The following is a 23,114-nucleotide window of genomic DNA, read 5'->3' on the forward strand; positions in this document are numbered from 1 at the left end:
CAGTCCTGTGCCAGTACTCTCTACTCTGCACCGATGAGGGGCAATCACCCGAAAACAGCTGTCTGCAGATCAGGTGCTGGCTCAAGGACTGTTTAAAAGGTCAAACATTGTCTTATAGCAGGCATCCTCAAACTGCGGCCCTCCAGCTGTTGCAAAACTACAACTCCCAGCATGCCCGAACAGCCTACAGGTATCAGCCTACAGCAGGGCATTGTGGGAGTTGTAGTTTTACAACAGCTGGAGGGCCACAGTTTGAGGATGCCTGTCTTATAGGATAGCTGCCTTACATCTGGTGGCATCAGAGGCAGAGCTTGTTAAGAGATCATTTGCATACCCTCTTCCCTGTGTTAGAAACAGGCATTATAACAAATTCCTTGTTATGCAGGGGCGTAACGATCGCGGTCGCAGGGAGTGCGACTGCGACCGGGCCCGGCGGGGGGAGGGGGCCCGCTGTACTAACATGTAATGAAGCGCTGTGAAGGGGCCCGGCATGAAGTACAGTGACAATGTCGGGCCCCGTCAGGGCGCTCCATTACATGTTTAATATGAGGCAAGGTGGGGGAGGTTTGCGCAGAGGGGGTGGGAGGAAGAGAGAGGACGCGCGCACTCACTCACATACACTCGGCCCGGCAGTTCTTGTCACTGCCGGGCTGTCTCCAGATCATCAGTGAAGCAGGAGCTCTAGCGCTCCCTCTGCTGGCCGCACATCGGGCTGCTGGCTGTGGGAGGAGCTCTGAAGGCCCGGGAAACTGCCTTTAGTACAGCCAGCAGTGCGATGTCAGTGTGGCAGCGCAACATCAGGGAAGAGGGTAAGTATGTGTTTTTTTTTTATTTTCCTAACACTGCAGACTGGGGGCAAAGGGGAAGGGGGGGGTTGATGGGCACAACTAGAGTGAGGGGGCACAAAAGTGGGCATCTCTACTGAGGGGGCACCTAATCTGCCATAACTACTGTGAGGGGGGCACATAATCTGGCATAACCACTGTGAGGGGCACATGTGGGCATATCTAATGTGAGGGGCACATAATCTGGCATAACCACTGTAGGGGGGCACATATCTGGCATAACTACTGTGAGTGGGGCACATATAAATGCATAACTATGAGATGGCACATATGAAGGCATAACTACTGTGAGGGGGGCACATAATCTGGCATAACCACTGTGAGGGGCACATATGTGGGCATATTTAATGTGAGGGGCACATAATATGGCATAACCACTGTAGGGGGCACATATCTGGTCATAACTACTGTGAGGGGCACATAGTCTGGCATAACTACTGTGAGGGGGAACATATCTGGCCATATCCACTGTGAGGGGCACATATCTGGGCATAACTACTGTGAGTGGGCACATATCTGGGCATAACCACTGTGAGCGGGCACATATCTGGGCATATCCACTGTGAGGGGCACATATCTGGGCATATCCACTGTGAGGGGCACATATCTGGCATAAATACCGTGAGGGGGCATATATTTGGCATAACTACTGTTAGGGGGCACATATTTGGCATAACTACTGTGAGGGGCATATATCTGGGCATAACTACTGTGACAGGAACAAAGGTGGGCATAACTGCTGTGAGGGGCCACAAGAAGGACATAACTTTTGTGAAGGGACCACAAGGTGGGCTTAATTACTGTGAAAGGCCACAAGATGGGCATTAGTACTGTGAGGGGCCACAATGTGGACATTAGTACTGTGTGGTAGCACTTAGGGGAAATGTCCTAAATTACCCTGCTATACATTGGCATAGCTCAGTCTACCAGGCCAGCACAGCGCCCCCAGCTGGTAGTTTCACAGGGGCAGTCACCATCCCTTCCTTATGTGATTATTCTTTTTTTCTCTATCACCACAGGGACCTTGTTCTGGATCCAGCGGACATCACACCGACGCCAGCGACACCCTGGATGAGGTAGGACCAGATTTTATTAGGACTGGGTGAGTGTAGCCATGCATTGGGCTCTTTCACACGAGCGGATCCCGTGTGGCTAATCTGCTGTGTGAAAGAGAGCCAAGCCCCGCTCCGGACAGCAGAGACACCGAGCAGTAACATGATTGATAATGCTCCATGCCTCTCTATGATCGTTTTGCTCTAAAATCACGGTGACAACTTTATCTCACTGTGATTTTTTTGTAAAAAGGTCACAGAGAGGCACGGAACATTATCAATCATGTTACTGCTCCGTGTCTCTGCTGTCCGGAATGGGGCTTGGCCCTCATTCACGCAGCGGACTAGCCACACGGGAAAGCCATTAGTAAGAAAATCTGCCGCTTCTTTGTAAAAATCGGGGGGTAGGGGGGCCCCGATACAAAGTTTGCACTGGGGCCCATAACACTCTAGTTACGCCACTGTTGTTATGGCATTATTAATATAGGAATTAAGACTGCAGAAAACCACAGCTTCACATTAAATGTTGTGATTAGAGAAATTTACTTTTTACTATCTTCATTTATTCTTTTTTTCAATTGTAAATTAATTTCACGATGCAATGGAAAATCCTCTAAAGACAAGGCACACTTTGACATGTATAAAAGTTACAAATAATTTAGACTCTAATTAATACCATAAGAATGTATGCTTGTATTCATTCATTTGAAAACTATTGGGGTCATTTATCCAACTGGTGTAAAGTAGAACTGGCTTAGTTGCCCATAGCAACCAATCATATTCCACCTTTTATTTTCCAAAGAAGCTGTGAAAATGAAAGGTGGAATCTGATTGGTCAACTAAGCCAGTGCTACCTTACACCAAAATGACCCCATATATTTCCTGTTACATATGGACTTGTATATCTTCAGCTGGCTCTTGATATCAAGTTCTATATCAATCTCATATGTCCTTCCTTGTAATCATAGGGGTCACCAGCAAATGGGTATAGAGGTGGTTGGTTGTAAGCTCCTCCAAGAAATATCCAAAGGGTCCCGATGATCATAACCGGTGTCACAATAAAAAGGCAAAGGCGGTCAACTGTCCGAGCAACACGATACCAGTTATCTTTCTCCTGCAAGTAAAGGAGTGAGAAAACGCGTGATAAATGTGAAGTATTTTAATCTAGCTCATATGTCTATCTGCATATATGATACAGTAGTTTTATATGGTACATTAAATTAAATTTCATTTACTAGAACTCCAAAAAGTGACAGTAATAAGTTATATTCTACAAGCTATAACAACATTTCTGTATTTTTTTTTTAAATCAGATTGTTTTTATTGAGAGATGTTAAAGCATTAAAGAGAACAAAAATCCCCCCCCCGGTCCCAAATGTCCTACATCTGAGGAAAAGATCTCCAAAAGTCCCTTCAAAGAAAAATCCGATCATGAAAAGCAGTAATAACTCCAATCCGCTGTTAACCCGATACATAATCCACATTTTTGCAGTACATAAAACAAATCTACCTTTTGGTTCATATATTATCATATTACAAGGTAAAGTAATGAGTCGTATGTAGCACATCAGTCCCTCAAAAGCTAGAACCTTATCCCACCCGTATCCACCGCGCCTCTCCTGCTCCCAGGGAGCACCAGTACCATATTTCCAGAGGGACAACAACCAAAAGCACTTGTAAGACCGGGGCAATCTGGTCCCCAACTGTCATTCAAATCAGTGTTAATCTACAATACTGTAATGTTGCAACCACCTGCCCCAAATCTTCTCAAACTTCTTGAGGTTATTTCTGTTTTGGTATACAAATCTCTCCATTTGTAACAGAGTGTGAACCTTATGGACTAGTTCCTTAACCTTAGGAGGATCAGGATCCACCCAATGATACGCTATCACCTTTCTTGCCTGATACAATATGCGAATAATCGCTAATTTTTGTTCAGCAGGTACTTGTATAATCTCAACACATCCAAGTACACACAACCTGGCGTTGATTTCAATTTGTGTCGCAAACACGTTTTGTAGTACATCTGTTATTCTCCCCCAATACCTCCTCAGCCTAGGGCAGTTCTACATAAGGTGTATCAGCGTAGCATTGGGTGCACCACACCTGGGACACAAGTCATCTGATCTGTACCCCATTTTCCTTAGGAGGGTAGGTGTCCGATAAACTCTATGTAACAATAGTAGCTGTGACATTCTGTGTGTTTCGTCTACCGCTATATCAGTAAACCCTTCTAGCACTGTGTGCCATTGGTCTTCCGTCAAGTCGTCGATATCCTTCCGCCATTTATCATACAATCGGAGAGGCTGCCTTTTAAATTGCATTTCCATAAGACTGCTGTAATGCAGCGATATAACCCCACAGGTGGATTACCCAGAGCCCGCCAGATCTATAATCAGATTTTTGGAAGCCGGTCCAATCCCCTCTACTTTGTCTTGGGAGTTGATAGCATGCCGAAGCTGCAAATATAAGTAAAATTGGGAGTGTGGAAGCTGAAACTCACGTTGTAGTTGGGCATATTCTTTCAGGGTGCCGCCATCATATAGCTAATGCATGTGGGTGAATCCATATCGTCCCCAAATCTGAACATTAGATACTTTATGCAATTCTGCATACATGAGATTGGGACAAATTACGGTAAACATAGTGTAACCTTGTATCCCTACTACTTTCCTCGCTTTCCACCAAACTTTATGAATTACTCGAGGTAATGGAATATCATTCCCCGCTTTGTCCAGCGATCCATCCTCTAATGCTGTTATTAGATTTTTCCCCCCTACAAGAATTTGCACAATTCTCCCCGCTTTATTAATTCCCTCGTCCATCCCCCAACCCCGCAGATGATGAAGTTGGGCAGCCAAATAATAAATCCATGGGTCTGGAGCCCCAAGTCCCCCATCTGTTTTTGGTCGACAAAGTGTAGCCAATTTTATGCGTGGAACTCCTCTCTTCCAGATTAAGTCCCTAAATATTGCATTAACCGTGATAAAGAATCATGCAGGAACCCATATAGGTGCATTGTGCAGCAAGTATAGAAGTTGTGGCATTTTTAGAAGGTTAACCCTTCCTATTACTGAGAGTGGTAATTTGGTCCAAATCTGTACCTTCTGTTGAAATCTCTGTAGCAGCAGAGTTAAATTCAGTTTTTCATAGTCTTCAACATCAATGGTGACCTGAACACCTAGATATTTAAAAGACTTGACAAGTTGCAAGCCTTCTGTTGAGCAATAATCTTTCCCGTTATCAGCAGAGAGCAGCATCAGCACAGACTTGGTCCAATTAATGTTCAGACCTGACAGGCTACTAAATCCATTAATAATGTTCATGGCTGCCGGAAGAGAGGAGCTCCATTCATCTAGGAATAGAAGCATATCATCGGCGTAAAGGGCCACTTTCTCGATAAGCCCACTATATCTAAAACCCTGGACCTCCCGCGCTTCCTTAGCGCCGCTGCCAGGGGCTCAATTGCTATTGCAAAAAGTAAGGGTGACAGGGGGCATCCCTGTCTAGTCCCTCTATGCAGATGGTAAGATCGGGAGAGCGCTCCATTCACCCTAATCCTAGCAGTTGGGAATTTGTATAAGAGTTGGATCCACTGAATAAAGGTTGACCCAAAGCCCATTGTCCTGAGCACAGCCCACAAGTATCTCCATTCCATGCTATTGAACGCTTTGGCCGCGTCAAGAGACGCGACCGCCGCATTCAATCCGTGGAATCGGCCTGCCTGTATGTTTAAGAAAATACGCCTAATATTTACCGCTGTTGATATATTAGGCATGAATCCTGCCTGATCTGAATGTATAAGAGTCGTAATCACAGTATTGAGTCTATTCGCCAATACTTTCGCTAATAGTTTCACATCAACTTGGAGCAGTGAGATAGGCCGATATGATTCTGCCATCATGGGGCTTTGCCCTGTTTAGGAATGACGACTATGATCGCCTCATTCATACTAAGTGGCAGTCCGCTCCGAAGTTGTGCCTCCTTGAGCACCTCCAACAACTGAGGAAGGAGGATAGGGGCGAATGCTTTGTAAACTTCGGCAGGCAGTCCATCACTCCCAGGGGCCTTAGCATTAGACAGATCGTTCAGGGCTAGTTCCAATTCTGTAATTGTTATGGGCCCATCTAAAACTGTCACCTGATCAATACTCAGTTTAAGAAGCTGGATCCCATCTAGAAAATTAGTAAGCTCTGAATCCCCTGCATTGATTTTGGACTCGTAAAGGGATGATATCTAAAACTTTATCTTGAGCTGTGCACACAGCCCCCTCGACGTCATGTAAAGCAGCCACATACGCAGAGGGCTGTTGCGCTTTGGAGAGTAGTACCAACAATCTACCTGTCTTCTCCCCCTCTTCATAGAATGATTGTTTTTGGAAAAAGCGTTTGTTTTTTGCCCTAAGAAGAAGTTTATCATTGAGTTTATGTTGTGCTTCCTGCCATTGAGCCTTATGCACTTCCATGGGCTGCAGGACATATTGAGTTTCTGCCTCAACCGTTCGGCGTTCTAAAGTTTTAACCGTCATTCGGGACTCATTTCGCTTTTTATTAACCTCAGCAATAAGTACTCCCCGCAGAAAGGCTTTCATGGTATCCCAAACAATCAGTGAGGAAGCTCCTGGAAGATTAAGGGTAAAGAACTCTTTCAGCGTATCCCCAATATTTGAGACTGTGGGTAAGACTGACAGCCAAAATGGATTGAATTTCCATAATGGCCTACAGCTGGTCACAGAGGGAAGGAAATTGGCGGATATTAATATAGGCGAGTGATCTGAAAGTTGCCTGGGTAGATATCTGATATCACAAATACGGCAGCCCATCGCTTCGTTCCCAAGAGCTAAATCTATTCTTGACAGTGTTTGATACGTGCTAGAACAGCAAGAATACTGCCGTACAAACGGATTACGCAGCCTCCAAAAATCCATTAATGACGCTTCCTCTAGAAGTCTCCCAAACGGTGTAAGCAGCCTCTCCGATTGCACCACGGAAGCGGACATTCTGTCCCAGTCAGTACATATCACATTATTAAAGTCCCCCAGTATCATTGCTGGGGTATCTGGATAATCTGACAGAAAGGCCATCAACTTCTTAATTACAAGCGGGGAATAAGGCGGTGGTATGTATATCCCACATATAATACATTGGACATTAAAAAGTTTGCCATAAAGGAAGACGTAGCATCCATTCGTATCAATCCTCTTATCTATGCAGCTAAAATTCAGCTGTCTGTGAATCAATATACTTACTCCCCTTGCATATGAGGAGTAAGTGGAGTGATAACATTGACTCGCCCATCTAGGGGTAAGCAAATGGGATTGTTCCGGAAGGAGGTGCGTCTCTTGTAGGCAGCAGACTGTAGGGTGGTACACTTTAACACTCTCCATTACAGCCTTCCTTTTAATGGCATCTTTAACCCCTCTAATGTTCCAGCTCAGAAAATTCACTGGGTTAGCCATACTTAAGTATATGGAACCTCATCTTTATCGGATACTTTAACTTACAGCTTAGAAGCAGTATTGCCCTTTGGAGCATATCTATGGACCTGGGACCACATTTCCCCAACTTCCTCCCTCCCTTCCCTAACCTGAATAACACCCTCCCCATTATCCAAATAACACTGGAAGTCACTCTTCCTGACAGATCCCACCAATACACCTTAATATTATGGTCCGTGGGCAGTTAGTATATCTATCAGCAGAGCGGGCTCCCTAAACCCATAATATCTGGCGGAATTGAACGCTTCCGTATTTCGCCAAATTCAAATACAAACTGTTAACCAGCAGAAATATACAAAATGGATAACATCCTGCACTAACCTCAGTTATGAGTAAAATAAACAATACTAGCTGCGTATATCAGCCCTATGCATTACACAGTTATCTTGGCTCCTGACATTAACACAGAGCGGGCAGGAGGTTAACTATATCCAGCTATAACCATCAATGCATTGCCACATATACTGTATTCACCATCCAGAGTGTACAATGTCACTTTGCTAAGTAGACCTCTTATTCGCCCTGGTTCTTTTCCGCACAAAGTTGTCTTTCATGTCGGTCCAGCCATTTGGATGCCTCCTTCGGGTCTTCAAAGAAGCTTGTGGATCCAAGAGCCGCTATTCCGAGCTTGGCCGGATATAACATAGAGTATGATGCTCCAAGTTCCCTCAGACGCCGTTTTACATCCAGGAACCTAGCATGCCTCTTCTGGACCTCCATGGAGAAATCAGGGAAAAACTACACCCTGTGTCCGTCAATAGAAAGGTCAGGCAGATCTCTTGCCTTGCGCAGAATAGAATCTCGATCCCTATAGTGTAGCACTTTCATAAGGACCGGTCTTGGTGGCGCCCCTGGTGGTAAAGGCCAGGTAGGAACCCTGTGCGCGCGTTCGATGGCAAATAAAGGAGTTAATACGCTCCCTCCAAACTGTTCTTTGAGCCAGTTTTCAAAAAACTCTGTGGGGTTAGAGCCTTCCACTTTCTCAGGCACTCCAACTAGCCTCACATTGTTTCGTCTCAGACGGTTCTCTAGATCGTCCTGTTTAGCAGAGATTGCATCAAGCCTGCGAGAATGATCCACAGAGTCTCTCTTGAGAGGGTGCACCACATCCTCCATGTCCCCCATACGATCTTCCAGGGACCTAGTACGGTCTGCAAGTTTTCTCAGATCGTGCCTGACAATAGAGATATAGTCTTTAATGGCTCCCATCTGCATAGTCAGGATGTTAAGCGACTTGCCCCACTTAGAAATGGCTTGGAGAACGTCCTTTATAGTCGGCTCCTCCATGTCTGAGTCTGGGATATCTGGTTCTCCAGCCCCATCTTGTTCCTGAATGGCGGCAAATCTATTAGGGTGCTGCTTCAGGCCCATCACCTCTCCAGGCCCTTCCCCATCTGAATCCCTTCCCGCTCCAGTCAGGGAGGACTCACTGTTATTGCCGGAGGTACATCTCTCTCTGAGGAGCCCGGGAGTATGTGCAAACTGACTTAGTCTCTCAGCTACCTCCTGCTGCAAATCGCTCACACGATCTCGGCGCCTCGGCGTGGCAGTCCCAGCGCCATCTTGCAGAGACTTGCCGGCTCCTTTCTCGTCCTTCCGTTTGGACATGGCAGCAGATTTCAAGCGCCTGCGGGTGACGGAGTAGCCTCTGAATCGTCTGTTGGTGGTCAGTCCAAATTATTTGGGGATTTAGGCTGTTTTTAGCGGATAATTGACCGAGGCAGTGCAGGAGCTCCGGAGATCACGTCCGCTCACATGTCTGGCAAGCCACGCCCCCCCCAACATTTCTGTATTTTAGAGTGTGATTCAGTGTGATGAGATCATACTGAATCAGACCTCAGCCGTGTTAGCCCCCCCATATCAAAGATCTCATATAATTACAGAGATATTATGGATATTTGGTATTACGTCAGGGGGGGCTAGCCCCCCCACATGCAATTTTCTGGTAAAATTTGATGCAGACTAATAGGCCTTCGTTAGATCCGGTAAGATCAAGTGGTTTCAACGTTAGATCTCATTTAATTACAGAGATATTTCACATAAAAACAGATATTAGGTAGTATTAAATAGGGGGCTAGCCCCCCCACATGCAATTTTCTGGTAAAATTTGACGCAGGCTAATAGGCCTTCGTTAGATCCGGTAAGATCAAGTGGTTTCAACGTTAGATCTCATATAAATACAGAGATATTATGGATATTTGGTATTACGTTAGGGGGGGCTAGCCCCCCATAATGCAATTTTTAGGTAAGATTTGATGCAGGCTTATAGGCCTTCGTTAGATCCGGTAAGATCAAGAGGTTTCAACGTTAGATCTCATTTAATTACAGAGATATTTCACATAAAAACACAGATATTAGGTAGTATTAAATAGGGGGGCTAGCCCCCCCACATGCAATTTTCTAGTAAAATTTGATGCAGACTAATAGGCCTTCGTTAGATCCGGTAAGATCAAGTGGTTTCAACGTTAGATCTCATATAATTACAGAGATATTATGGATATTTGGAATTACATAAGGGGGAGCTAGCCCCCCTATTTAATACTTCCTAATATCTGTGTTTTCATTTAAAAAATCTCTGTAATTATATGAGATCTAACGTTAAAAACACTTGATCTTACCGGATCTAACAAAGGCCTATTAGCCTGAATGAAATTTTACCAGAAAATTGTATGTGGGGGGCCAGCCCCCCTTTATGTAATACCAAATATTTATAATATCTCTGTAATTAAATGAGATCTAACGTTGAAACCACTTGATCTTACCGGATCTAATGAAGGCCTATTAGTCTGCATCAAATTTTACCAGAAAATTGCATGTGGGGGGGCTAGCCCCCCTTGACGTAATACCAAATATCCATAATATCTCTGTAATTATATGAGATCTAACGTTGAAACCACTTGATCTTACCGGATCTAACGAAGGCCTATTAGTCTGCATCAAATTTTACCAGAAAATTGCATGTGGGGGGGCTAGCCCCCCCTGACGTAATACCAAATATCCATAATATCTCTGTAATTATATGAGATCTAACGTTGAAACCCCTTGATCTTACCAGATCTAACAAAGGCCTATTAGTCTGCATCAAATTTTACCAGAAAATTGCATGTGGGGGGGGCTAGCCCCCCTATTTAATACTACCTAATATCTGTGTTTTTATGTGAAATATCTCTGTAATTAAATGAGATCTAACGTTGAAATCACTTGATCTTACCGGATCTAAAGAAGGCCTATTACTCTGCATCAAATTTTACCTGAAAATTGCATGTGGGGGGGCTAGCCCCCCCTCATTAATCACTTAATAAGTCTGTAATTATGTGAGATCTAACAAAACAACTAGTTGATCATACCTGATCTAACAAATATCTTCCAAAATAGCAAATTTTTGGGTAAATTTTTTGATAAGGGGGGGCTGATGACGGGTTAGCCCCCCCTGCAAATAACTGTTAATATCTCTACTTCTGTATGAGATCTAACGCAAACAACAATTGATCTAACCTGATCTAACAAAGATCTAACCAATTGCATATGTTTTGTTCAAAAATTTTGATATGGGGGGGCTAACACGGCTGAGGTCTGAATCAGTGACTTATGATTGCAGTGAAGAAAATCAATCAATATATCGAATGTGGCTCAGTGATATGTATATTTGAGAATGTGAGATGAAAACCCAAACATACCTCATTGTAGGCATTCTTTTCTCGCATGTGCTTGACAATGAAGTTAGCCCCATCAATGGCTGGCTTTATTTCTCCATAAAGCTGGTCCTGTGAATTGTCTGCATGCAATGGATTCATTCCTACAAATGATGACAGAAAAGAAGCAACATACAAACTTAAGGACCTTTTAAAGAAAGGTTTTAGGAGGCAATGTGTGCCTCTGGTTAGACACATTTACCACAAACATGAGAGCTGCTATTGACTATTATGAAGCAATCACTATGTTCCCACCATATTCTAACCAATGTTTCTGGTTTTTAATTGTCATGTGTTCGAGGGTACGAGCATGATAGGAAGGATTTGGCCTGCAATATTCAACCAAGTCTGTCACTCTGCAGAAAGTGTATGGCACCTGGGAGGGGAATACATTCAGTGGCTACCTTAAAGGAGTTGTTCTTTCCTTTACAAGTGATGACCTAACTACACAGCTTTGTCTATTCTACAGTGGAAGGATCTGGTTACGGCAGAGCTGCTCACATTCACTTCAGTAGGACCAGTACTGAAGTAACCAGCTCCAAAATGAATAATGCTACAAACGTCACCCCTGTCACACAGTGCACTGCAGTTCCAACTCTATATGAAGCCAATTTTAACCACTCACTTGACAGAAGCAGACAGGATTTCACTGCCGTATTCACTAATATGAACACAGCACTTACTTGCAGGTGTAGCTCGACTGGTCAAACCATGTCGCTCAGATTGCTTCTCAAACATAAGTTCACTACGAGACTTCACACTGAAGTATTCCTCTGCTTTTGCAATGTACCCCACTGAACTGCTGCGCCTCTGAAGCACCCCATTCCATGGATCAGGTTCAGGTTCTGCTGGTTGGGACATATGCAGTAAACGGGGCAGTTTATTTAGAAAGATCTAGAAAAAACAAGAATTTGGAAAATTGTACTTATAGTTATTATATGTAACCCAACCTACATTTTTGTATTTCTGTAATTGTTTTATTTTATAAATGCACAATTACGTAAAATGTGTAGAGAGAGAGGGAGCTTGCTACATTGTACCAAAGTGTCTGTGTCACGGGGTTCCGAAGGTGCACTCGGTCCCCCATTTACCGCAGACCTGTTGCTTAGCTTTGGGAATGAGGATCTGTGTTTGACCTCATTCCCAGGGCGGCTTTACTAGCTGGGTGGTTCCCTGCTCCTAGTCTGCCTTGAGCGCCGAGCTGATCACTCGGTGCTCGACTGGTTGGTCTGTCGGTCATGTGACGCTGGCCACATCACATGACCCTCACTCCCCACTATAAATACAGGCAGCCTGCTGGCTGTATTTTTCGCTTTATAAGACGCACTTTTTTTCCCCCAAAAGTGGGGGGGAAATGGCCGTGCATCTTATAAAGCGAATACTTCGCTGGCCGCTATGCTGCACAGCGCAGCCAGCGAAGTATCAGTGACAGTGTGGAGGGAGGAGGTGGGGCCCGGTGCAGTGACTCTACTCTAATACATCGGGCCCCGCAACTGTTAAACATTCAATCTGATCTATATCTAATGGTATATGCTCTGTACGGCTCTTACTGTAGTACCGTAAGTATAGCGCATCTCCCTCGGTCATGCGCCGCTTGCCGCACCTCCTTCCTCATGCGCCGTCTGCTCCAGCTCCCTCTGTCATACGCCGCCTGCCCCAGCTCCCTCTGTCATGCGCCGCCTGCCTGTTCATTCATAAAGTGAGATAAGCAGGCAGGCGGCGCATGAGGAGGGAGCTGGGGCAGGCGGCGCATGACAGAGGGAGCTGGAGCAGACGGCGAATGAGGAGGGAGCTGCGGCAGGTGGCGCATGACCGATGGAGATGCCGGTCTGCGCTATACTTACGGTACTACAGTAAGAGCCGTACAGAGCATATACTATTAGATATAGATCAGATTGAATGTTTAACAGCTGCGGGGCCCGGTGTATTATAGTAGAGTCACTGCACCTGGCCCCGCCATGAGTGTCTCCGCCTCCTCCCTCCACACTGATGCATCTGATGGGGGATCTGTAGATGACACTTATGGGGATCTGTGGAGGGATCCCCATGCACAGATCCCCCCTCAGTGTCATGCACAGATCCCCCCTCAGTGTCATTCACAGATCCCCCCATCAGTGTCATCCACAGATCCCCCCATCAGTGTCATCCACAGATCCCCCCATCAGTGTCATCCACAGATCCCCCATCAGTGTCATCCACAGATCCCCCATCAGTGTCATCCACAGATCCCCCATCAGTGTCATCCACAGATCCCCATCAGTGTCATCCACAGATCCCCCATCAGTGTCATCCACAGATCCCCCATCAGTGTCATCCACAGATCCCCCATAACAGTGCGTCATCCACAGATCCCCCATAACAGTGCGTCATCCACAGATCCCCCCATAACAGTGCGTCATCCACAGATCCCCCCATAACAGTGCGTCATCCACAGATCCCCCCATAACAGTGCGTCATCCACAGATCCCCCCATAACAGTGCGTCATCCACAGATCCCCCCATAACAGTGCGTCATCCACAGATCCCCCCATAACAGTGCGTCATCCACAGATCCCCCCATAACAGTGCGTCATCCACAGATCCCCCCATAACAGTGCGTCATCCACAGATCCCCCCATAACAGTGCGTCATCCACAGATCCCCCCATAACAGTGCGTCATCCACAGATCCCCCCATAACAGTGCGTCATCCACAGATCCCCCATAACAGTGTCATCCACAGATCCCCCATAACAGTGTCATCCACAGATCCCCATAACAGTGCGTCATCCCCAGATCCCCATAACAGTGCGTCATCCCCAGATCCCCATAACAGTACATCATCCACAGACCACCTTTAGTTCAAAAGCTACCAAAAGCACACCTTTTGGTTCAAAATATTTTTTTCTTATTTTCCTCCTCAAAAACCTAGGTGCGTCTTATCATCAGGTGCGTCTTATAAAGCGAAAAATACGGTAATTTCTAGGTTCCTGGCTATTTGTTGGACTACTGAATACTTACCTGATCCTGTTCCCTGACGATCCTTTGCCTGCTCCTCCTGTACTGCGCATCCGTCCTGGTATTGTGACCTCGGCTCCCACCTGACTACTCTCTTAGGACTCCTCTTGTACTTCTCTGCTCTCCTGGTATTTGACCCCGGCTTCTCCTGACCATTCTTTGCTTAATCCTTTGTACTGCGTAGCTTTCTTGGTTCTGACTCGGTCCGTTCATGTTCCGTATTTTGTCTTGTCTGTCTTCCCTGCACATATCCTAAGTTAGGGACTGTCGTCCAGTTGCCCCCTGTCATCAGGACTCGTGAGGCAAGTAGGCAGGGCCAGGGGTGAGGGTGGAGCGCAGTGGTCACTATCCTTCCCCCTGTGTGTGTGTGGACGTGACCGTTACAGTCTGTGCCTAGAATCTAAAAAGGTTTGCAAATTGAGACAAAATTGCAACTACGGTTTCTCTAGTTTTTTCGACTCTTTTAAAAAGGGGGAGAGGCTTAGTGGGTGGAGTGGGTTCACAGGAAAGGGGCTATGTTCTACGTTTTTGGGCCAAAATTGAACCACAATTCTGGCATAAAATTCTGTCTCAAAGTAAGCCAATCAATATTTGATATAGAACTAGAAAAGTGTCTGTCCCTGAACCAAATTTATCATCCACTGTGATAAAAGTGGTGGAGCTGTAGACAGTCTGTCTAAGTTTATGCAGTCTACAGGCTTAGTAAATATGCCCCTTTGGCCTCTTTCACACGGGCGTTGCGGGAAAATGTGCGGGTGCGTTGCGGGAACACGCACGATTTTTCCGCGCGAGTGCAAAACATTGTAATGCGTTTTGCACGCGCGTGAGAAAAATCGCGCATGTTTGGTACCCAAACCCGAACTTCTTCACAGAAGTTCGGGCTTGGGATCGGTGTTCTGTAGATTGTATTATTTTCCCTTATAACATGGTTATAAGGGAAAATAATAGCATTCTGAATACAGAATGCATAGTAAAATAGCGCTGGAGGGGTTAAAAAAATAAAATAAAATTTAACTCACCTTAATCCACTTGATCGCGCAGCCAGCATCTCCTTCTGTCTTCATCTTAGCTGTGTGGAGCAACAGGACCTGTGGTGACGTCACTCCGGTCATCGCATGATCCATCACATGATCTTTTACCATGGTGATGGATCATGTGATGGATCATGTGATGACCGGAGTGATGTCACCACAGGTCCTGTTGCTCCACACAGCTAAGATGAAGACAGAAGGAGATGCCGGCTGCGCGATCAAGTGGATTAAGGTGAGTTAAATATATTTTAATTTTTTTAACCCCTCCAGCGCTATTTTACTATGCATTCTGTATTCAGAATGCTATTATTTTCCCTTATAACCATGTTATAAGGGAAAATAATAATGATCGGGTCTCCATCCCGATCGTCTCCTAGCAACCGTGCGTGAAAATCGCACCGCATCCGCACTTGCTTGCGGATGCTTGCGATTTTCACACAACCCCATTCACTTCTATGGGGCCTGCGTTGCGTGAAAATCGCAGAATATAGAGCATGCTGCGATTTTCACGCAACACACAAGTGATGCGTGAAAATCACCGCTCATGTGAACAGCCTCATAGAAATGAATGGGTCGGTATTCAGTGCGGGTGCAATGCGTTCAACTCACGCATCGCATCCACGCGGAATACTCGCCCGTGTGAAAGGGGCCTTTGTGTTAATATTTGCTAGGAATTTATAAGGAACCAGCCAATATGAACAAAGGCTATATTCTTACGTCTACTTAGCTGTGATCTCCTCACCCTCCTTATTTGCAGTGCCCTCATTCCAAATAAAGTTTTCTTTTTTACACTAGGAGGGATTTTGAGGCTCTTGATGCTATAATTCATCTAAACATTGTAATATGTAAAAAATGGATAATGTGACTCTCCAGGCTCCCCTTTACTAAGGCTCATTGCTCTCAATGTAAGTGTGGCAATAGCCTAATACTCTAACCAGAATCTTTGGTAGTTTAATCTGAGTGAATCTAAGTGAAAATCTGCTCTCCCTGTACTGACTTCCTGGTGAGCCTGTGCTAAGCTTGTGTCTATAGACAGCTTCCAATCTGAAGAGGCAGAGGTACTGGGGGAGGGAGAGTCTGAACCAATGATGAGACAGGAGGCGTGTCACAGACTACCTCAGACCCCCGCAGATGATGTAGATCACAGATAATAAAAGTATCCAAGGAGCAGGATCTAAGGAAAATAAGCAGGTAATTATCCCTGGTAGGTACTGACCTACATATCATGTTTTAGTTCAGAACAGTCTGAACAGTTCCCTCCTGCTCGCTAGCGGAGGAGACATTACGTGCAGCGATGTCCTCCGTGGCATGGGGAGGAGCGATTGCTATGCCATCACTTGTCCCCATGCAAGGCAGCGGTGTGCCGGTAGCAGATCGCTATTACACAGCGTGATCTGCCACCTGCACCATTGTGATTTTTAAGCATGTTTATGCTGTATTAGACTGCCAGATGATCGCTAATGAGAGTTCCTATGAACGCTCGTTAGCGATCATCTGCCAGAAAATCTGATAGACTAATACACTCTTACGTCTTTAAAGTTCAGCCTACTGTATCTGCAGATAAAAGCAAAACAAACCTAACAAATCTATTTGTTTCAGTGTATCAAAAGCAATCCGCTACAGATAATAATAGGTGTACACAGTATATAAGTGTTTGCCATGGAAGTACCCAGAACACGTTCTGTATACATACCCTCTTCATGCGATCAGACATGATGTGTGTGCTGGGAGTTCTGAAGTGCATGTTCAACACGACAACACAGCTCACAACCACAATAGTCACCAGCACCATGATAAACATCAGGTACCTGAAAAATAGGTACAAAACAAATAAGCTCTGTAATAATGTTTGTTTCTGCATTTCTTTTTATACTTACTTTAAAAAAAAAAAAAACTTGGTCTAGAGCAGGAATCTGTGTAAACTGAATAAAAAAACATACAAGTTTATTGTGGCTCTCTAGACTGCACACTGGTCAGTTGATTTTATTTAATTCAACAATCCAAGATAAAAAAACTTCCTCTAGCCTAAAAAGCATACATATAATTATTACTTCCCTGATTAAAACAGCATAAACAACAAATTAGAAATAAGCATAAACATGTTAACATCTAAAATAATAAAAAAAAACATCTAGGCACAAAGATACTGGGGTCCAAGGAGGACAAAATTTAGCAGTTATGCAGGGCCCTTGCGTCTAACTTGTAATGTCCGTAACAGTAGTATTATTATTGCTTATATAGAGAATTGTATCCAATGTCTAATGGTCTTATACTAATTATTCATAGGTGCTCATTTAAGTAATCAGATGGTAGTAGTGTAAATGAATAAATAGCTTTTTTAACTAATCATTTTATTATGAAGAATACCTTCACAATTAAAAAAGCCAAAAACAATTAAAACTAATATCTCATGAGAGATCGTGGTGGTCTCCGAGCAGGAAAACATTGCATAGACCCATATGAGGAAATAAAAGTATATACATAATATAAATGTATATACTATATAATCACTATATCAAGGTCAAGTGGAGTATATAATATCAGATAGCAACCCATAAAACCGTTCAGAGGTTTTGCACCAGACCGTCACCTCACTACCCCAGCCTGCGTTTTGTCGTGCAAATGCACCGTAGTGCCATATATAAGGAACTATTCACAAGAACCATATCCATTTTTCGTACCGCAAACTGTGCAAGTGAATGGGTCCGCATCCGTGATGCGGAATGCACGCGGCCGGTGCCCCGTGTATTGCGGACCCGCATTATGCGGGCCACAATACGGCCACGGCGGGGCAACGGCCGTGGGAATGAGCCCTAACACTGCTGCGCTTGTCTGCGCTTATATGCACACCATCATAGGAGCCAAGTGTGAGCCGGGAATATTTTATTGTCAGGGCCCCTGCAACAGTATTATATAATTACATATCTACACTGACAGTATATAGAGTGACTTGATATACAGAGTGATCTTGATTAGCTGCAGGAGCGGGGGGTTGCACAGGAGGAGAGGGTTGCGAAGAAGTTACTGTTGCGGGGGGGGTGGGGCATTCAAAAAATTGCTGTGGGGCTCAGTCAGTTATAGTGATGCCACTGAATAGTTGCATGTTGCAAACATTCTGGCCTATTTCAGCTTTAAGATGCAGTAATCTACAGCCTACAAGCCTGTTTTGTCGTCAGTCTGGACTTCAGTGGATACAATCCCTTACCCTTCACCACTTGATCCAGGTTGTTGTTTTTGCGTTTTCATTTTTACTCCCTGCCTTCCCAGAGCCATAACTTTTTTTATTCTTCCATTCACATAGCGATACGAGGGCTTGTGTTTTCTGGGACAAGTTGTACTTTCTAATGGCACCATTTAATATTGCATGCAATTTAGTGGGAAGCAGGAAATAAATTCCAAATGAGGTGGAAATAGTAAAAAAAATTATTCCACCACAGTTTTGTCTCTACGACATTCCCAATATGGTAAAACTGACCTGTACCCTCCATTCTCTGGGTCAGAACAATTAAACCGATACTACATTTATATCGTTTTAACACTGAAAATAAAATAAAACCTTTGAAAAAAAAAATATTTGTGACCCCATAACTTTTATTATAGTTATGTCTATGGAGCTGTGTGAGGGCTCATTTTTTGCGGGGTGACCTGTAGCTTTTATTAATATTATTTGTATGTATGACTTTTTGATCACATTTTCCAAAAAAAATTTGGGTATGTGAAGCTATGAAAAAATGACAAATTGGCCATTTTGATTTCTTTTTCTGTTACGCCATTTGTCGTAAGGGATAAATATTTTTATATTTTAATAGTGATCTCCATGATCTTAATAATTTTAATTGTTTATTTTATTATGATTTTTAATTACTTTGTTTAACTTTTTTTTTTTACTTTTTTAGTGCTCCTAGGAGGCTAGAATATGCTATCTTTAGATCACTTTTATCTTACACTGCAGTTAATAGAACATGCAGGCCTCCATAGAAACTAAAGCTCTAATACACTGTATCTCTTCAGAGAGAGACCCAGTGCATCACAGCGAGGGAACTGCTCCCCCGATCTCTGCATGGGGGAGCCATTCTTTTTCGAGAAGTGCACGCTTCCATTTTTTTATGCATTTAGATGCTGTGATCAAATGTGACCACAGCATCTAAAAGGTTAAATGTCTGCGATTGGCCTTATACCCAGGCCTCTGCTTTTTAAAACACATCCAAAATACTGTAAGCCATAAATCATCAAAAAATGAATGGATGTAACCACTATCCATACACATCAATACCATGCATAACATAATCCACTCATGCCTATGGCAAAAAAGTGTATAACTATATGCCAATAAAAATTACCAGACCACATGAAATATAAATATAATTTATTGACACAATTTCTAAATAAAAATTCATACATGAAACCAAGTGCAGGAAAAGGCGACATCCACATCAGGAGACACAACTGGTGACTCAATCCCCATTATACCTATTATTAAAGTGCAAGTGCATATAAGTATCTCATACATACAATGAACAGAGTCTATTTACCTAATATGTGTCTCCTCTGGGATGACGCCAGCCCCGGCGAGCGTTTCGGCGGACCTTCGTCTGGGTCCGCCGAAACGCGCGTCGGGGCTGAATCTCAGAAACACCTGTTAAATCTTCAATTTGTTCTATGTATACATTTGGTACAAACACCGGAAATTACACAGTTTTCTGGTCTCCTTGAGAAGAAGCCAGTATACAAAGATTTAAGGGAACTGAAAATCTGTCACCGAAAAAAGTGGTTTTGATAAAGATGTGGTCTTCACCAAGAATGGCGGTATCTGACTGGTTGATAGGGGAAGCTAAGCCAGTTTTAAATTACACCAGTTTTGATATATCTCCACCAATGACTTATCTGTTTATGCTTCTGTGCAATTCACCACCTAGAAAAACACTGAACACTGAGAGTGCCAGGGGCCAATCCTTCTGCTGATTCCGCACTGGTGGCCATCAATGTTTAGCTTTTTTCACAGATCCCTCTAGGTCAGGGATCAGCAACCTTCGTCACTCCAGCTGTTGTGAAACTACAACTCCTGGCATGCTTCCTTCACTTCACTGTGGGAGAACAGATATGCAAGTGTGCATGTTGGGGATTGTAGTTTCACAACAGGTGGAGTGCCGGAGGTTTCTCATCCTTGCTGTAGGCCTTATTGCTGTAATGTTCATACTATGCTGGTTCAGCTGTTTAGAGGTCATAGTAAATGGCAACTTTGGCATCTAATGAGCTTGACAGAGGAAGTTCTGCTAGTCTCTTTTTGGTTTGCAGCTATAGAAACTGCTTGAAGAAAACTTCTAATACCTCCATAGCCTATAAATCTTTAACACTACATTGCAATCAAGAACATGATATAGTCTATGAATCCCGTATATACAAAGCTCCTGAATGTTATATTAACGATATAGCTGTGTAAGTCAATAAAATTACTAAGAGCCACTCACTTGCTGATGAGAGGAATTGCTAAGGATGTCTCTGGGAGGCGCTTTGAGATCAGAAGCAAGAACACAGACTGTGCCAGCAGCACAGAAATGGCCAAGGTCATCTTTTCCCCACCTGCCGGAAATACAGTATGATGTTACACACAGACTGCTCTAATGTCATTGGCCCATACCTGTGATTATAGCAGTTCATCCACTCCTGCCAAAAGGTTGCTTTTCCCCACTACTTTCCTGCATGACCTCCCCACTGTTCCTCATTTCTTAATGTTATATTTGCTATCTGCAAATGGAAGAGCACTTACTGTCAGCTGGCAGGTAGAATACGAGGTTGGCCATCAAAGCAATCAGTACGCAAGGAGACAGGATGTTTATGATGTAGAAAAGGGGTTTCCTTTTAATAATGAGGTAAAATGTGATGTCCTGGTACTTGGTGCTATCTGGAGAAACACTCCTATCAATGTTTATTTTGGCTGGAATGTGGACAATCTCCCATTCTCCGTTTTCTGTAAAATATAGCAAAAAGAATAACATTACCATACCCTATGCTATGAAGTGATGTGCAGCTTGGGGACACGTCACCACTGAGGCCAGTCATTGGCGGCAGCGGCACACATGACCTCATCCGAATTATACAGGATGTGGAGCAGAAAAGCGCTGAACAGGGAGGAGGGACAGAATGTCGAGGAGCGGGTGAGCATGACTTTTTCCAACAGGCATAGTGAAAGTTTAAAATGTCCAAGAAGCTGAACAACCCCATTAATGACTGATTTACCTTTACTGAAACACACGTAAGAGACCTTGGATTGTGAATGGAAAAAATCTATAATTATGATACAATAATACATCTGTAATCATAATACATCTGTAATCATAACCATTCAACAGCACAGTCCAGCTCTGATTGTTTGACCATTGTGCTTTAATAAGAATAATTAAGACGTAATGGAATATATACTCGACCTCTTTAAAACTACAGGAACACAGCGGCTTTGTCATTTTTCTCCAATCAAAGCCCTTTAAATATTTCCCATCTTTAAATGAGCATTCAGCAAATGACAGCATTCACTAGTGTATGCCATTACTAGTTGTCAGAGGATCGACTGCAGGGACCTGCATCAATCATGTAAATGACAGGGCTTACAGTGATGGCGAACCTTTTAGAGACCGAGTGCCCAAACTGCAACCTAAGACCCACTTATTTATCGTAAAGTGGCAACACGGCAATGTAACCTGAATACTACAGTCTAATGTAGTATATCTTCCATGTACTTTATCATGTAGCTATAATAGCCTGCCTACATTCACTGCGCTGCCTGTGCTGTTCATAGTGCGCCCTGCGCTAATGATGGCAGTAAACATCTAAGGCATATTGTACACCATAGACTTTTCCTACAGTGTGGGTGCCCACAGAGAGGGCTCTGAGTGCCGCCTCTGGCACCCGTGCCATAGGTTTGCCATCACTGGAGCCTTAGGCCCTTTTTGCATTTTCATAGCACCACTTATCCAGGCTCTGTGCAGAGAACTGCAACATCTCTCCATTAAAGTGAATAAGCTGCAGTACATTCACACGAACCCCAACAACCAGCAAGGATAATATATAATAGTGATATCTTTAAAGGGATATTCCCATCAGAAGTAATTATCATCTATTCATTGGAGAGATAATAAATGCTAGATCGTTGGGGGTCCAACCACTGGTTTATGGTTTATACCTGTGAAAGCTTCTCGATCAATGACAATCCACTCAACTGGGTATTTCCTTTTAGTTTCACTATCTGTTTCTTCTTTCAGCCGCAGGTTAATCTCTTTTGCATTATAACTCAGGGAACTGCAACAATACAAGCATTTATATAGAACAATGTGTCTCAGTGGTCATCAGATATAGGCAGTTCAGTGTAATCTTTACATTTGAGCAAGATCATAGCATTTAGTACAAAGTACAGTGACTCTTACCATCTCAGCACTTTTACTTCCTCAAACATACATTACTAAGTGTATTACTATATTGTAAGCAATAGATGGCTCAAACTGAGCTGAGGCAAACACCTCCACGGGAAGGAAGCCTTGAGTCACCCAGTCTGTCGTAATCTAGACAGAGCAACTTTACCAGGTCACCAAGGATATTCCTACATACCGTATTTTTCGACCCATAAGACGCACTTTTTCACCCCCAAAAGTGGGGGGAAAATGCCCCTGCGTCTTATAGGGCAAATGCTGCCATTTTACATCGCAAACTGCAATGTATCAGCTGGAGGGGGGAGGGAGGAGGGGCCGGTGTCATGCAAATGCGGCGGGGCCGGTGCGGTCACTGTACTCTGGACTAAATGTCCTGTAGCAGGCAGAGCAGGGTGGGCGGCCGGCCGTAACTCACTGATGTCACATGACGTGCCTGCACCGGATACTTTATGAATGAAGTAGGCGGCGCAGGCACGTGACATCAGTGAGTTCCGGCCGGCCGCCTGCCCGCTCTGCCTGCTACAGGACATTTAGTAAGTAGTACAAATGGGGCTGGTGATCGGAATTTAAATTAAAGTTA

General features: G+C 44.1%; 1 protein-coding gene across 1 annotated transcript in view; it reads right to left on the reverse strand.

The window, feature by feature from the left end:
- Positions 1-2,367: 2,367 nt before the first annotated feature.
- Positions 2,368-23,114, reverse strand: part of CHRND (cholinergic receptor nicotinic delta subunit) — a 38,375-nt gene continuing 17,628 nt past the window's right edge. The window contains exons 6-12 of the mRNA XM_040431085.1: positions 22,291-22,406; positions 20,881-21,081; positions 20,582-20,693; positions 16,807-16,921; positions 11,770-11,980; positions 11,072-11,190; positions 2,368-3,011 (exon numbers count right to left, since the gene is read on the reverse strand). Of these exons, the coding sequence (XP_040287019.1) occupies positions 2,829-3,011; positions 11,072-11,190; positions 11,770-11,980; positions 16,807-16,921; positions 20,582-20,693; positions 20,881-21,081; positions 22,291-22,406 (1,057 nt within the window). The 3' untranslated portion in view covers positions 2,368-2,828. The remainder of the gene's footprint in view (positions 3,012-11,071; positions 11,191-11,769; positions 11,981-16,806; positions 16,922-20,581; positions 20,694-20,880; positions 21,082-22,290; positions 22,407-23,114) is intronic.

The sequence above is a fragment of the Bufo bufo genome, chromosome 4 (assembly GCF_905171765.1).
Source record: "Bufo bufo chromosome 4, aBufBuf1.1, whole genome shotgun sequence".
NCBI lineage: Eukaryota > Metazoa > Chordata > Amphibia > Anura > Bufonidae > Bufo > Bufo bufo.